Source organism: Pituophis catenifer, unplaced genomic scaffold, assembly GCF_029215685.1.
Source record: "Pituophis catenifer annectens isolate HBS135680 unplaced genomic scaffold, rPitCat1.0.hap2 SCAF_8, whole genome shotgun sequence".
NCBI classification, from domain to species: Eukaryota; Metazoa; Chordata; class Lepidosauria; order Squamata; family Colubridae; genus Pituophis; species Pituophis catenifer.
In genome coordinates this window covers 267,269-280,893 of record NW_027256888.1, presented here as the reverse complement: position 1 = coordinate 280,893, position 13,625 = coordinate 267,269, and the positions used below count along the sequence as shown (strand labels likewise).

General features: G+C 49.3%; 1 protein-coding gene across 2 annotated transcripts in view; it reads left to right on the top strand.

Moving 5' to 3' along the window:
• Window positions 1-13,625, top strand: part of ABLIM2 (actin binding LIM protein family member 2) — a 37,876-nt gene that overhangs the window by 18,207 nt on the left and 6,044 nt on the right. The window contains exons 9-15 of one of the 2 annotated variants that reach the window (XM_070948371.1): window positions 962-1,045; window positions 2,159-2,305; window positions 4,504-4,624; window positions 7,882-7,980; window positions 9,768-9,869; window positions 10,526-10,579; window positions 13,009-13,058. In XM_070948371.1, the coding sequence (XP_070804472.1) occupies window positions 962-1,045; window positions 2,159-2,305; window positions 4,504-4,624; window positions 7,882-7,980; window positions 9,768-9,869; window positions 10,526-10,579; window positions 13,009-13,058 (657 nt within the window). Of the gene's footprint in view, window positions 1-961; window positions 1,046-2,158; window positions 2,306-4,503; window positions 4,625-7,881; window positions 7,981-9,767; window positions 9,870-10,525; window positions 10,610-13,008; window positions 13,059-13,625 lie in introns of both variants that reach the window. The other variant, XM_070948370.1, reaches the window with a different exon arrangement.

Sequence of the window (13,625 nt, the reverse complement as noted above, 5' to 3'; positions counted from 1 at the left end):
AGTCGTTAAGAGGGGAGCCCTGGTAGCTCTCGTGCTAGAGAAAAACTAGGAGTCGCCTGCTAGCCTCTTTTCTGACCAACACAGTTTATTTATAGGCATTTAAATAAGTTTTGATGGGCCGCAGTTTCTCCCTTTGAATGAAATGTATGAGTTGGACAAGGGGACAGCAGGCTCCAGCAGATGGAGAGCAACAGGGACTGTGTCTGTGGAGAGTCTCCATCCTTCAGGTCATGGTTGTCCCAAAGGTGCTTTTTCCAAAAGGCAAGTGAGCTTTCTTGGGGTTTTTTTTTTTCTTTGAAAGCATTTCTCTTCTCATCCAAGGAGCTTCTGAAGAAGCTTCATGGATGAGAAGAGAAACATTTTCAAAGAAAACAAAAAAAGTCCAGTTGCCTTTTGGAAAAGCAGCTTTGGCTCAATACCAGGGACTCCTAGAGCTGAGGATCAGCAAATAGAAAGTGACACGTTGGGCTTTGCTAGGAGGTGGGGGATGTACCTGAACAAAGGATTGCACCTGGAAAGGTTGGGGGAAGTAGATAAAAAGGGTCAGGTGAGTGGGGAAAATCAAAGAGATTCCAGAATGTCCTTGATGTGTTGTTACAAGATAGGGACCATTTGACCTAGAAGGCTTCCATCAGGATATAGAACTTTTTCAAATTTCTTTTGATTTTTGGCTTCCATAGATCCAGTGATCCAGCTCTCCTCCTTTGCTTCCTGTATGATCCTGGACTTGAGAAATAAAAACAAAACTGAAATGGGGAAGTAAAGGGGTGAAATTCTTATTTTCCTCATTTTGCTAAAAATAGTTGATTATAAAACCAGTTGGTTACACAAATTCCAGTTTTGAAGTAATTGAGCCTTTGCCTGCTAATTTTAGGGCAAATTTTATCTGTAAGCAAGAGGCTTTTAAAATGTTTTTCAAGAATAAATGTGTAAGAAAATTCATATCCATGTTTGTTTTCAGTTGCAGGAAACCCGAACATCATCTGAGAGCATAATTTCGGTGCCCCCTTCAAGTACATCATGTTCCCCAAGTCGAATAATTTATGTACGTGTCCATGGTAAAATGCTAAAATAAATAAATAAATGGGAAAATAGGAATCGTTCAGAATACAATGATTTTGACAACTGGTTATTTGTAAGAGATTATTACCCGGAGTTTTTCAGAAGGAGCATCTGGGTTTTGTGGGCTGGAGGATTTGTATGTATTTAAGAGACTTGTTTGGCTAACCAATTCAGATAGTTGCGACTCTGGCTGGAACCCGGTAAGCAAACAAGAAAATAAAAAGAGCACAAACAATTACAGTTAAAATCAGGGCAACAAGAAGCAGCAGGGAGTACAAACGTTGCCTTAGGCCTGCCCTGGCAAGGATGCCCATCATCCTCCCCCAAGGCTCCTCCTCCTCCTCCTCCTCCTGAAGGCCAACAATCCCGGGGCCAGCTGTGTATGGGTGGCAGACCGTTCCAGAGGAGGCCAGGCGGACCTTGTCGGTCCCAGCTGAGGGCCTCGTTCCAGAAGGACCACAAGCGTGAGAGCCCATGGGGTTGGTGAGGGAACCATTGGAGGAAGGTAGAACTGGCAGGGCAGCATCCTTAGCCACCTGTCTCCATCCTTCAAGAGCTGGGAAGCCAGGTAACCATTGGAAGCAGCTCAAGCAAATGCCTCCCTCATTCACTGGGCCCCAAGGAGGAGGAAGGTGCAGCCTAATAGCCCTTGCAAGGCTGCCTTCTTATAGCCCATCTCAGTGACGCATAATTCTGGCCTTCCTTGGAGTTGAGTGTCTGATCTGGTCGGCCTCTCATGTGGCTGATACCACCACCACGAGGCCTCTCCGTCTGGGTCTGGTTTCTTTAGTCATATTCTCCACCATTTTTCCTGGAACGGATCTTAGGCAAGCTGGTGATAATTTCCAGTAACCCTTTTCAATTCCTTTCTGAAACGGAAGCTGCATTAGCTATTTCCCTGTTTTTAGGAATAGATGCTATTTTAGGAAAAAGTTTCGTTTTTTTTTCTCTTTTAATTCAACAATTTCACTTTGTAAGTTCTCTAAAATCTGTGGGGGATCCATTGTATGGAATCAGGATTTTTTATTATTATTATTATTATTTGCATTTTATCAAGGAAGCTGCTACCTTCAGTTTTTCTTTCGTCTCTTTTTAGGCGAAACTCGGGGAGGAAATTCTTGACTACCGAGACTTGGCTGCTCTCCCTAAGAACAAGGCCATCTATAACATCGACCGTCCAGACATGATCTCCTACTCTCCCTACATCAGCCACTCGACCAACGACCGGCCCAGCTACACCGAGGTACCGCCTGCCTCTGCGGATCCGGAGAAGTAACCATCGTAGTGGGATTCCAATTATGGTTTCCTCTCCTGCTCAGGTGTTCACACTCTTTCGTGGGGCAGGTGAACACTCGAGTTCCAGGCAAAGCCCTGTCCGGTACTCTACAGTCAGACCTAACTGCCACGTTTGTTTCATATCTTTTGCTTCCTGAGGGGGCAGATGAAAGGCAGCATCTTTTGCCAAAACTAAAATCACAAAATTTTGAAGTTTTATCATAATGGCCATGGAATCCAACCTCCTGCTCAGTGCAAGAATCTGTATGAAAACATCCTCAGTGCTCGATTGTCTACCTTCTGCTTGAACATACGAGGAAGACTGACCTTATCCACGAAGCAGGTGTGGAACAGAATTACTGAGTTGGAAGGGACCCTAGAGGTCTTCTACTCCAACCCCCTGCTCAAGCAGGAGATCCTAGACCTAGACCATTCGGAGACAAGTGGCTGTCCAGACTCTTCTTGGAAACCTCCTGTGTTGGAGCACCCACAACTCCTGGAGGCAAGCCGTGCCACTGATTAATTGTCCTCACTGTTAGGAAGTTTCTCCTAAGTTCTAAGCTGGATCTCTCCGTGGTTGGTTTCCATCCGTTGCTTCTTGTTCTGCCTTTTGGTGCTTTGGAGAATGTGGACCCCCTCTTTTTGTGGCAGCCCCTCACATATTGGAAGACTGCTATCATATCACCCCTGGTCCTCCTTTTCACTAGACTAGGCTTACCCAACTTCTGTAACCATTTTTCATACGCTTTGACATCCAGCCTCTTAATCATCTCCGTTGTTCTTTTCTGCACTCTTTCTAGAGCCTCAACATCTTTTGATAATATGATGACCAAAACTGGACGCAATATCCAAGCGTGGTCTAATTAAAACTTTATAAAGCAGTACTAGAACCTCTTGTGATCTTGATTCTATCACTCTGTTAATGAACCTAGGATTGTGTTGGCTTTTTTGGTGAGTGCCACACACTGCTGGCTCATATGTAAGATCAAAGAAGCCCCCAGATTTGTTGCAGTGAAGAAATGATCACCTGCTGATCAAAAAACCCGTCCAGCCTTCAGCCTTCATTCCCTCAGATTTGTCTGCATTTCATTTTGTTTCTCCTCCATCTCACTTCCACCTCGGGGTTGCTCGGGCACCAAAATAGAGAGGCTGTTGTCCTCATTGTGCTGATGGCATGTCGCTCTCCAACTTTGGACGGTTTTTCCTTGAGGCCTTACATAAAAAGAGAGCTCTTAACACCGATCCTGCATTCAGCTTGAAGAAAGGATTCATCCAGTATTCTGAGTTGGATGTTTTGGCAGAAGAAAAAAAGGCTGGTTGAGGCTGCACAAAGTTGGTTCCATACATTTGGAGAGGATTCCATCATCATCTTATTTTCAGGGCTGAGAAAAAAAAGAAGATGCTAAATCCAGTATTTGCAGATTGTCTCTCAGGCTCTTCTGTCTAATTCAGTTTATTGGACTCTTTAATTTTGGTGATACTTGCATTTCTGAGTCCTTCATAGTGTCACCTTCTACACCCCCTGAGGCTGGGTGTAAAACCTGCCTTTGCTGGATTTTCCCAGACTGCAGATGACTGAGATAAAACTAACTGAGGAGAGAAGCAAGCTAAAACTAAGGAGGAATTGGCTGACAGAACAATCGACCGGAGGGACGGCAAGTCTCCAGAAGTTGTGGGTGCTCCATCACTGGAGGTTTTGAAGAAGAGATAGGACAACCATTTGTCCAGGGTGGTATAGGGTCTCCTGCTTGTGCAGGGGGTTGGACTAGAAGACCTCCAGGGTCCCTTCCAACTCTGTTATTCTATTATTTGGAGTGGGGGTGGATGAGGCCTGTTTGGCACAGTTCATTTAGAGAGACGGCTTCCCTTTCTCTGTGTTTTCTGATGGTCTCCTGACATTTTCAGATCTGAGGTGCTGTTCCTGGGCCTTCTCGCTTTGCATCTTGTCTTGGTTTGAGGGGTAGACCCCCCACCCCACCCTGTATCAGCAGATATTTCATTAGGGCCATTGGGAAGGGGGTTCCCTGGCTCGCATAGATGAAACAAATGCCTGGTGAAAGTCCCAAGAAAGCCATGTTACGTATCTCAGAGCCGCTGCTGATTGCAGGAGTCCTTTTTTCTCTCCTGATGGCATAAAAACGGCCCTCTTCCCTGTCCTCTTCACAGGGTGACCAAGAGGACCAGCCCCTCAAGCCGTGCCGGATTTCAAGCCCCAGTTCCACCAGCTCCCTGGGCTATGGACGCACCACGCCTCTTTGCACTTCGCCTCCGAATTTCAGCCGAGCAGGTAAGGGGCCGAGCAGGCTCATCCCCCACCCCCCGTCTTCCTTCCTCCGCCAGAAGAGGCGCTTCTCTCTCTCTTGCAGAGGGGGTGGCCCAGAAAGCTTTAAACGTGGTCAGATAGACTGCCCTGAGAGGGAGCCCCTCCAGGGAGCTCTTTTTGGCCAGCAGTCAAGATCCCTGGCATCGAGGCCTCCCCACGGAAGGAGAAAAGCCCTTTTGGCAATAGGAAGCAATTCTTCCGCCCTGGCCCCTGCTTTTCTGGAGGGTGGGCTGGGGGATTCCCTTGGCTGCCATCTTCTGCAACATTCATGCAGTTCAAACGGGGTCCCAGGTGTCGGCTGTGGATTAAGACACCTGAGCTGACTGGCCAATGTCACGCTTTCTATAGGTCAGGGACCAGTTTTATTACCCATTTTTTAGGGGAAAGGCAGAAGATAGATATTTTTACCAAATATGAATTTTCCTGGTGTACGTGTGCTTCTGTTTGTATGCCTAGAAACTCTCAAAAGGGAACCCGCCTCTAAATTTTTCAGCATTTGTGAGCAAGCCGAGAGGGTGAGAAAGGAGGCCAATTACCTTGAAATGCCTTCCTTTCTTTCTAGGAGAAAATTAGGAATGGTTTCAATGACGAATGTGTTCCAGGAGACATCCTTGTGCTTTGCCCTTTGTTGTTTGTTTATTTCGTGTTATTTTGTGGAAGTGTTATTCTGGGTGAGTGTGAGGGCTGAATCACCTTCCCCTGGCTGGTAACTCTTGAGGAAGCACTGGGTAATTGCACAGGCTGGGAAAAGCCCAGGAAGTTGAAGAAACGGGGGCAGAAGAGTTGGAACTTCCCGAAAAGCAGCCTCCTCCTGACCGAATGGGGATGCAGGCCGGGTCCCTTAGTGTGAGAGGCTGCCTCAGATGCCCCACAGATGCAGAGAAGCCCCACAGAGACGATGAGACCCTGGGACACCTGGGGATCCTGCAAGATGGAGGAGGAGGAGGAGGAGGAGGAGGGCTTTCAGTTCTCCCAGCCAAGTTGAGGGCCTTTGAGGGGGGCAGAGGGCGCCCTGCCAGTGATCTGATCACACCAGCAACCAGGCTGAATCGTTGAGCTGAAGCACAGCCGGCTTCTACATGCCAGTCACCATTTCTCCAAGGCAGGGATGCAGGACGTGGTCCTCTCCTTGGCCAGCCCGCTGGGGAGGCAGCTGTCACTCATTTTTTTCTGCCATGCACCAACATTTGTCTTTTCTGACTTGGGTCTCTCTGGGGTCCAGCTGTCTGGATTGGTTGGTATTTCTAGAGCCACCAACACACCAACTACAAATTTCCTTGTAGGTCAACATCTTCGCTCTGCGGTGGGCCGTAGTAAGGCTCCCTGGTTACCTCCGGGGCCATTGCATTTCTCCTTTTTAGCAAATTCACCCACAGATTGGTGAGAAAGTGAAAAAAAGCAGTTTCACTGACGGAGCCGTCAAAGGAAGGAAGCGGTCTTTGCGTTGTGCTTTTTCTGTTTGTTTGCATGGTTGCATGTTCTTGTGTTTAACCTGCTGAGAGTGGCAAGAGTCCTGCCTCTTTGGCTCTCGTACTGTGGCATTGTGATGCAAGCACCGTATGTGCCAGTTCACGGAGCAAACGCCCCAAAGGAGAGCTGGCATCGGTCCAGAGCCACCTTGTGTACCCCCCCCTCCCCACATGCGCAGCTCTGCCTGGACTCCAGAGGGTCACGATGCCCCTGGCTTTTCCTTTGGAGAAGGAGGGGAGATCTTAAAAGTGAGGTAGCTCTCCTCTTGGGCAAATGACGATGAACTGCCCCCGAGAGCCTTCAGATCGGAGATGCCACCCATGGCTTCCATCGCTGTGTCTCCTTGCTTGCTCCTTGTATGACCTGCACGGCCTCCTCGGCGTCTCGCCTTCTCCTCCCTCCCCACCTGGTAAGAGGAGACCCATTCCCGGCACTTAGTTTGGGCTTTTGTGATGTTGTCTGCAGGTCATTCTTGGATTGTTGTGTCAACTCCGTCGCTCCTGGGTGGTGGAGCTGATGTTTCCAAAAATAAGCCAGGACTTCCCTGCATTCATGGACATGATAGCAGTGGTGCTGAGTGACCCCAATCCTACCTTGGGGATAAGCCCTTTTCCTTCCAAGTCCTAAAGGAGGACTTTGGCTTAGTTACCGTTTCCTTGTGGTTAGTAAAGAGCCTTTCATGGAAGTCTCCCTTTCAAATTCAAATCAGAATGTCCTGATAGGTGTTAAGAAGACTCCGCTGTGCCCTGTACATATTACGCCCTGACACATTAGTCTTAAGGTTTTTACATCTGGATTTTTCCTTTCATCCACTAAATAAGGTTGATTAATGGTGTGAAACATTAATGCGTTTGGGTGTTTGTTTCCCTTTTATATGGTTTGTTGGTTAGGGTGATGTATCAACACAGGAAGTGTGATGATAAGACTTGGTTTATGGCTAATTGGGCATTTCTGTGGCAGACTTCCTACTGTGAGCAGCAGCTGCTCCTTGTCAAAGCAGCCCCTCTTCCAGGTTTCTGGGGGCTTTGAGACTTGCTTTAGTTTAAGGAGATTCCGCCTTAAAGCAGCCACATCTTTTTTCAGGCTCATGAAAGCATGGGGAAAATATGGCTGTTTTATTGATTAGCAAAGAGGTGCTGTGAGCACATGAGACGATTTCCAAATGCCTTTCAGGGTGCATACCCTCACAACAGTTAAGTCTGAACTATGCCACTGTGGCTTGTTCAAGGAACCATTGCTTACTGTGACTTGAACCAACGCATCGCTAAACAATGTAGATAAACTATGGACCCCCTCACCGACAGTGGCACTGTTCACGGGAAGTCCTGCCCTGGGCGGGAGAAGGTTCCAGCTCAGGAAATCCTCTCTTCAGAGGGCTCTGCCAAGAATCGGGTGGGCTGTGGCCAGACTGGGAAATGAAGGGGACAAAACGTAGAGCACCCCCTTTTCTCTGGGGCACACATCCTACTTGAAGCGAAGGGGACTTTTGTCCTTGGTTTAGAGCAGAGGGGCTCCCTCTGAGCAAAAGCTCTCTTGGCCTGAGAAGCCAAGCTCTCTGGGACGCTGCCTGCTGCCAGAATGGCCAGTGTCGCACTCTGACTGGGATGCTGGGAACTGTCCGATCCAGGGCAAACAATATTGGCACTTGTAGTGGGGCTTTTTTCATGCATTAAAAGATATTGTTGTTGTGAGAACTTTCTAGCAAGTAAGTGAGTGAGTTTGTTTTCACTGAACTTTCTGTTGCCCCCCAGCTGGTACCGAGACTCCTGGTACCAGTAGCTGCATCTCCCTGCCCAACTACCCAAGCCTTCCCTCTACATTCAGACATCATTACATCCCTTTCTTCAAAGGTAAGGCTCAGGAATGCCTCCCCCCCCCCCCGCCCCCTCCGTGATGTGGTGCCTGTAGAGACATCTCCCGGTGTGTGCTCCATGCTCTCTGTGTCTGCATGTGCCTGTGTGGGGTGTTGTTCCTTCTGACGTTTGTGAGTCCTTTCTCACTTTGATGTCCAGCCCAGGCCCTCCACGAGAACGGGATGCTTACAGAAGGCAAAGCGTTTAAAACTTTATAAGCGATGCTGCATAATTTCAAACACAGTTTGTCAGTGTTTGGGTAAAGCCAAGAAGAAACCTCTTTGGCGTCTCCTGCGGTTGCTGAGGGCAGAGGGCTGTGGCCTCGCTTTCTTTAGAGAGCAGATGACCTGAAAGGCAGATGTTGGTGTCCATGATCCCAACACAAAGGAAGGGACGGGGTGGGGGGGAGGCTGTTTGAGACCCAGGGTGACCTCAGACGCCTGAGGAGGAGCTGGGCTAAGGCTGCCTGTGGGCTGGGTGGGCAACCATCCTCCTGACATGCTCTACCTTGAAAAGAACCAAGCCACGTGAGGATCTGGGATCCCAGAACCAGAGTGGGTCCAAAGAGCTATTCCGGTGATCCCTGTATCGGATCAGCCAGGGACCTTCTCCTGACAAAGAGAGCTCCTTCCCAAGAGGATCACTGCCCTGTGGCCCTTTTTCTTTCAGTGCCCTTCTCCCACCGGGCACCCCTTCTTTGTGCCTCCAGGGCACCTTCTTACCGCTCATGTGCCCATGCAGCTGGAAACAGGACGGCAGGTGTGCCCGTGCGCAGACCTACGCGCAGACCCACTAGGCGTCTTTTCATTCAGGTCGGCAGCGTTTCCACAGTGTAGGAACGGAGTGAGCAAAAGAGGTACCGGGTCAGAGAAAGAAAACTTTACCGAAAGCCGGTCCAACCATCACATTCCCTCACACAGACATCCTGACCCTCATTCGTGCATTCACATGAGGTTGGGTCCCTGGGGTCGGAGGTTTTGGCGGCAGTGGACAAACCCAAACATACAATCCGCTGCCAGTCACTCACTTCTTATCAAAAATAACAAGTTATTTCCAGCCGCGATGGTGCTGCCCGTGGTGCTTCTTTTGCCCTGCCTACAGAGTCTTTCAGCTCCTTCCAGTTGGTCTTCTGCCACCGGCAGGAGAAACCTTTGCAGGCCCCGGGGCCCCCTGAGCCCTCCCCATTCGAAAAGAGCCAGGAGATGAACCGTAGGCCCGATGCTTGTCCCGTCGGAGGGCTGGCACAGAGCGGTGGGCCAGGATGCCCGAAAGGCCAGCAGAGCAGCCGGAGGCTCAGTGGGGCTCAGGAGCTGGGCAGGGGGCTTTTTTGGGAGAGGTGGAGGGAGACCTCTGGCCGTTCTCCAGGGAGCGCAAATGCATGGGGGCCTCCAGCTCCAGGTTTTTCCTGGTGAAACAGACGATCCCGATCACATGGTCCCTCTCTCATCCCGGAGTGATGGGTTCCTTTCAAAGGTTATTTCTAAACAAGTAGAAACCGCATGTTCCAAAGAAGGTATTTTGGCCCTGGGAATCCATCACTTGATCATCCAACATCTTCATTAACTGGAGATACAGTTCTGAGCCCGGCTCAAGCTTTTGGCCACGAGGCCCACGGAATCAGAGCCAGGGTGGAATACGAGTCCCAAACTATTTTAAAGGTGTGACGGATTAGCAATTTATCCAAGAGGAACTTTCTTCCATTGAATTTTACCTATTTTGCTTGCCATTTTTTGTTTTATATGCTTTTTCTTTTCTTTTCCATTTTTGTGCTCTTCCCTTTGGAGGCAGTGAAAGTGGCCGGAGCACCCCAAGCTTATCCCTCTGCTCAGACAGCAAATCTGCATCCTCTCCCTATCAGCAGGCACCCAAACATTTTCATATTCCAGGTAGGGTTCATGAGTCCGTTTTCATCTTCCCTCGGGGCCTCCTGCCATGCCGTCTGCTATTTGGTAGTGTGGGGCAGAATGAACAAAATACGTACATTGGAAGAACTAAAATAGATTCCTTTAGAATAAAGGGCATATTTCTGTGGAAGGAAGGAAGGTCAGGGGGTTGCAAGGAAGTCATCAGAGATTTTTCCTCTCATCAGTTTTGGCTTGACTCCTAGCTGAGATTTCGGTCACCTGGCTAATTTTGAAGAAAGAAATGCACAGAGAGTTTATCACAAATTTCAGTTGAGACAATTTGAATGTAATTCTTCTAGGAATGAGGGAATCTTCTGGAGTCAAGTTTTTAAAATTGTCTTTCATTATAAAAGACATTATGATTAATCAGAGAAATCCATGCTTTGATATAAATATTTGGGAAGAATTGTGAGCTTCACCTTGGCTTGGATCCCAACATTTTGCTCAATGAATGAAAGAGGAAGTTGGCCCTTCCGTTAGGAGAAAAATGGCATTGTTACCCCAGCAAAATGTGGAGTCCAGTTTAATGCCCTTGCTTGAGATTCATGGGAAAACGGGGTGGGAGGGCTTCAAAAGAGAGAAATCCTGTTTCCATTGCTTGTTTTCTTTCTTTTCTTTTTTTCTTTCCTTTTCCTCAGAGACTGGAATAAAAGATAACATCTATAGGAAACCCCCCATCTATCGACAGCATGGTACAGTCTTCTGCTTTGCTCACCTCCCTGGTACATTTCCACCCCCCCACCCCCGCCCCACCCCCTTGGCATGTGGGTTGCTGCTGTGTTCTCCTGGGGTCAGTTCTGGGGTGCCATTGGGGCATTTTGTCTACATTTTGTCCGTGAGCATCCATGCCGGCCCTCTGCCTGGTGCAGCCGGGCAAAAGGCTTTGTGGCTGAGCTGCAGCACAGGTCTCCTTTCAGCCGAGGGCGCCAGAGCTCCCTGCCCCCAAAACAGGCTGCCCTCCCTTCCCCTGAGAAGACGCCTCACGGCAGCAGCCTGACACTGTGAATGCTGTGGGTGCGCTGGCACCCCCTTATCATCCCCCCCCCCGAGGCGTGAGAGCCAAGGAGCTACTGGGGTGCTGCACTTTGCCCTCTGCAGCCTGGAGGAGGCCTGGGGAGTTCTCAGTCTTTGGGGTTGGCTGTGGGGGGGACACCGGCAGATGCTCTTGCAGGGTTTCTGTGATTTGGGGGTGGGGGGAACTAGTGGGGCGCAGGAGCATCCTCAGTGCTGAATGAAGAACCCTCGTTTCGCCACAAAGCCTGGGTTGACTCATCCATTCTCTACCACACGACACAAGGCCCCTTTCGGCTGGACTCCTCCAGAAATGTAACTGGGGAGAGGGATCACACTTGCAGAGGAGCCGTTTGATTGTCCGAACGGTGGAAGCAACTGAGGTGGGAAAGGAAGGCCCAGAGCAGCCAGGCTGCCTTTTTCAGACCACAGGAAGCAAAGAGGCCCAAATGCAGGACACTGGGACTAAATGCAGACCAAAACTCCGCAGTGAACAGGGCAAGGAGGCGGTTGGGTGAGAGCAGGCCAAGGACCCCCCCCCCTCCTCCACCCCCGTGACTTTCCCTCTCCATTAACTCCTGGGAGAGGATCATGGGTCCTCATGGCCTCTCGGCAGGAAGTGGAGCCTTGGCTGGAACCAGGCGCTGGGCCTTCTAGTGGCCACGGAGGGGCAGAGGCACCTTCCCCCCCCACACACTTTTTTTTTTTAAAACCAGGTGCCCAGATCCCGTCACTACCCAGGAACCTCTGCAAGTGGAGCAGCTGAGAGGCCGGCTGCTTCTTCCTCCTTTCTAGTGAAAGGAGCGTCCTGTTACAGGGCTCATTTCTTCAAAGAGTTTGCAATTGCTCTGCAGCCTTTGCAGTGTCTCTGGGTAGAATTGTGTATAGGTTGCTTGTATAGGCGAGAAAACATCGCATCAAAGGCACATGGCTTCTGCTGGATGGTGCATCAATATTTTTAAATGGAAAAAAGAAAAAAGCACCATGGATTACATGTTGAATAGGTCAAAATCAAGAATATTTTGTCTGCAGAGAGTCGACAGGTTCTGGATGGTTCTCGGATGACCTCGCTGGCTTGTGATCATCCTCCTGTTTCAGTTTCTTGATCAAAATAGCTTTGAGCTCCCAGGACAGACAGCGCCTGTCAAGCTGGAATAGGCCACACCATTTGAGATGAAGGCTTTTTTTTTTTCCTATTTAACCTAGAGAACAAATAAGCCACGGGCGTTTTGCAGTACTTAAAAATTGACCATACAAGCTTTGTAGGAATTCTGCAATAAGGGATTGTAAGCCTCTCCCTCCTGAAGGGCCAGCTCGCCCATTCCCACAGGCCCCAGCGTTGATCCCGGGGGAGCATCTCTTGGCCAAAATCCAAGAGCATCTCTTGCAGCTCTGTCTCTGACCCCTCGCCCGGCCCAATGCGCATTCAGGCGTTGCTCCAGAGGACAGGCAGCCTATTTTAATCTAGATTTTATGGAGCAATGGAGGGGGAGTGTCTCCACTGTACCAAGGCTTCAGCCCCACAACCCTCACGATCCCATCTTGTGACAATGGTCCCCTCTTCAGATGGGTCCTAAACAGCCCCTAATAGCAAGAGCCGATTGGAAATTTGGGCCCCGACATGCCACCACGACAGGTGCTGTAGAGCGAGGCTGAGTGATGGGGCCGAACGTCAGGATTGGGCTCCATGACGGCAGTGGAGTCCACGCCTGCCCCAAAGCGGGCCTGATCCATGGGGAGGAAGAGCGTAAGTCCCGTCTGCAGCTGCAGGGACTTCTCTGGCGGGAGAGCTGAGGGTTGAGTGGCAGCTGTTCCTCTTCTGTCACTTTGATTTGCTAAATGAAGAGGAAAGGGGACTTTGGGGCGAGGAGAAGGGCAAGAACTGGAGCTGCAGAGGAAGGAAGGTCCTCGTCAGAAAGGAGCTCCGTCCCTCCGTTTCTCTTTCGGGGCCTCCCCCGCAGGGAACCGAGCCTGTTGTGCCAGCAGTGATTCCCTCCACCTGAATCCCTCCCCACCTTTTTGCCCTCTCCTACATATTTGGGGCAGAGAGAGATTTAAAATCACAGCTTTCTTTTTTCTTTTTTACCTTGGACATTTTTTTATTGTCTAGGCTCAAGGAAATCAGATGGAGATGGGAGTTCTGATCAAGAGAGCAAGAAGGTAAATTTCAGTAACATCCAGGATGTAGGATGTCCGTTGGCCTAAGGCCCCTGTTTCGCAATCTAGTGCTGTGTTAAAACCACAGAGCACGTATTTAATTGTGGTTGTGTTCAAAACTTGAATAAAAATAAGCCAGTTTTCCAAACAACCCTTCCTCCTCCCCTTCCTTCTTCACTGTCGTGATAAGTCTCAGTCATTAAAAAGTCCTTTGGCTAAAAGCATCATAAACATGACGAAGTAGGTAAGGATGCATGGAAGCTTATGGGACGATACGTTGGTTAAGTCTCCAAAGCGATAACAGTTGAAATGTGATGTTTCATCCTTCTAAATTATCAATCTTATAATGAATTAGGCATAGATGAGATGCAGGTGGGTTATTGTCATTGTTTTTAATGCCTTCAAGTCAATGTTGGTTCTTAGTAACTTTTGGGACATTTTTCTGCAGTTTTCTTCTCAAAAGTCTCAGCAATGGTTTGGCTGGGGCTGAGAGAGAGAGTGGCTGGCTCAGAGTCGTCAGTCCCCCTCCCCCGTCCTGTCCCCCCCCCCCACACACCCAGGCTTCAGGCC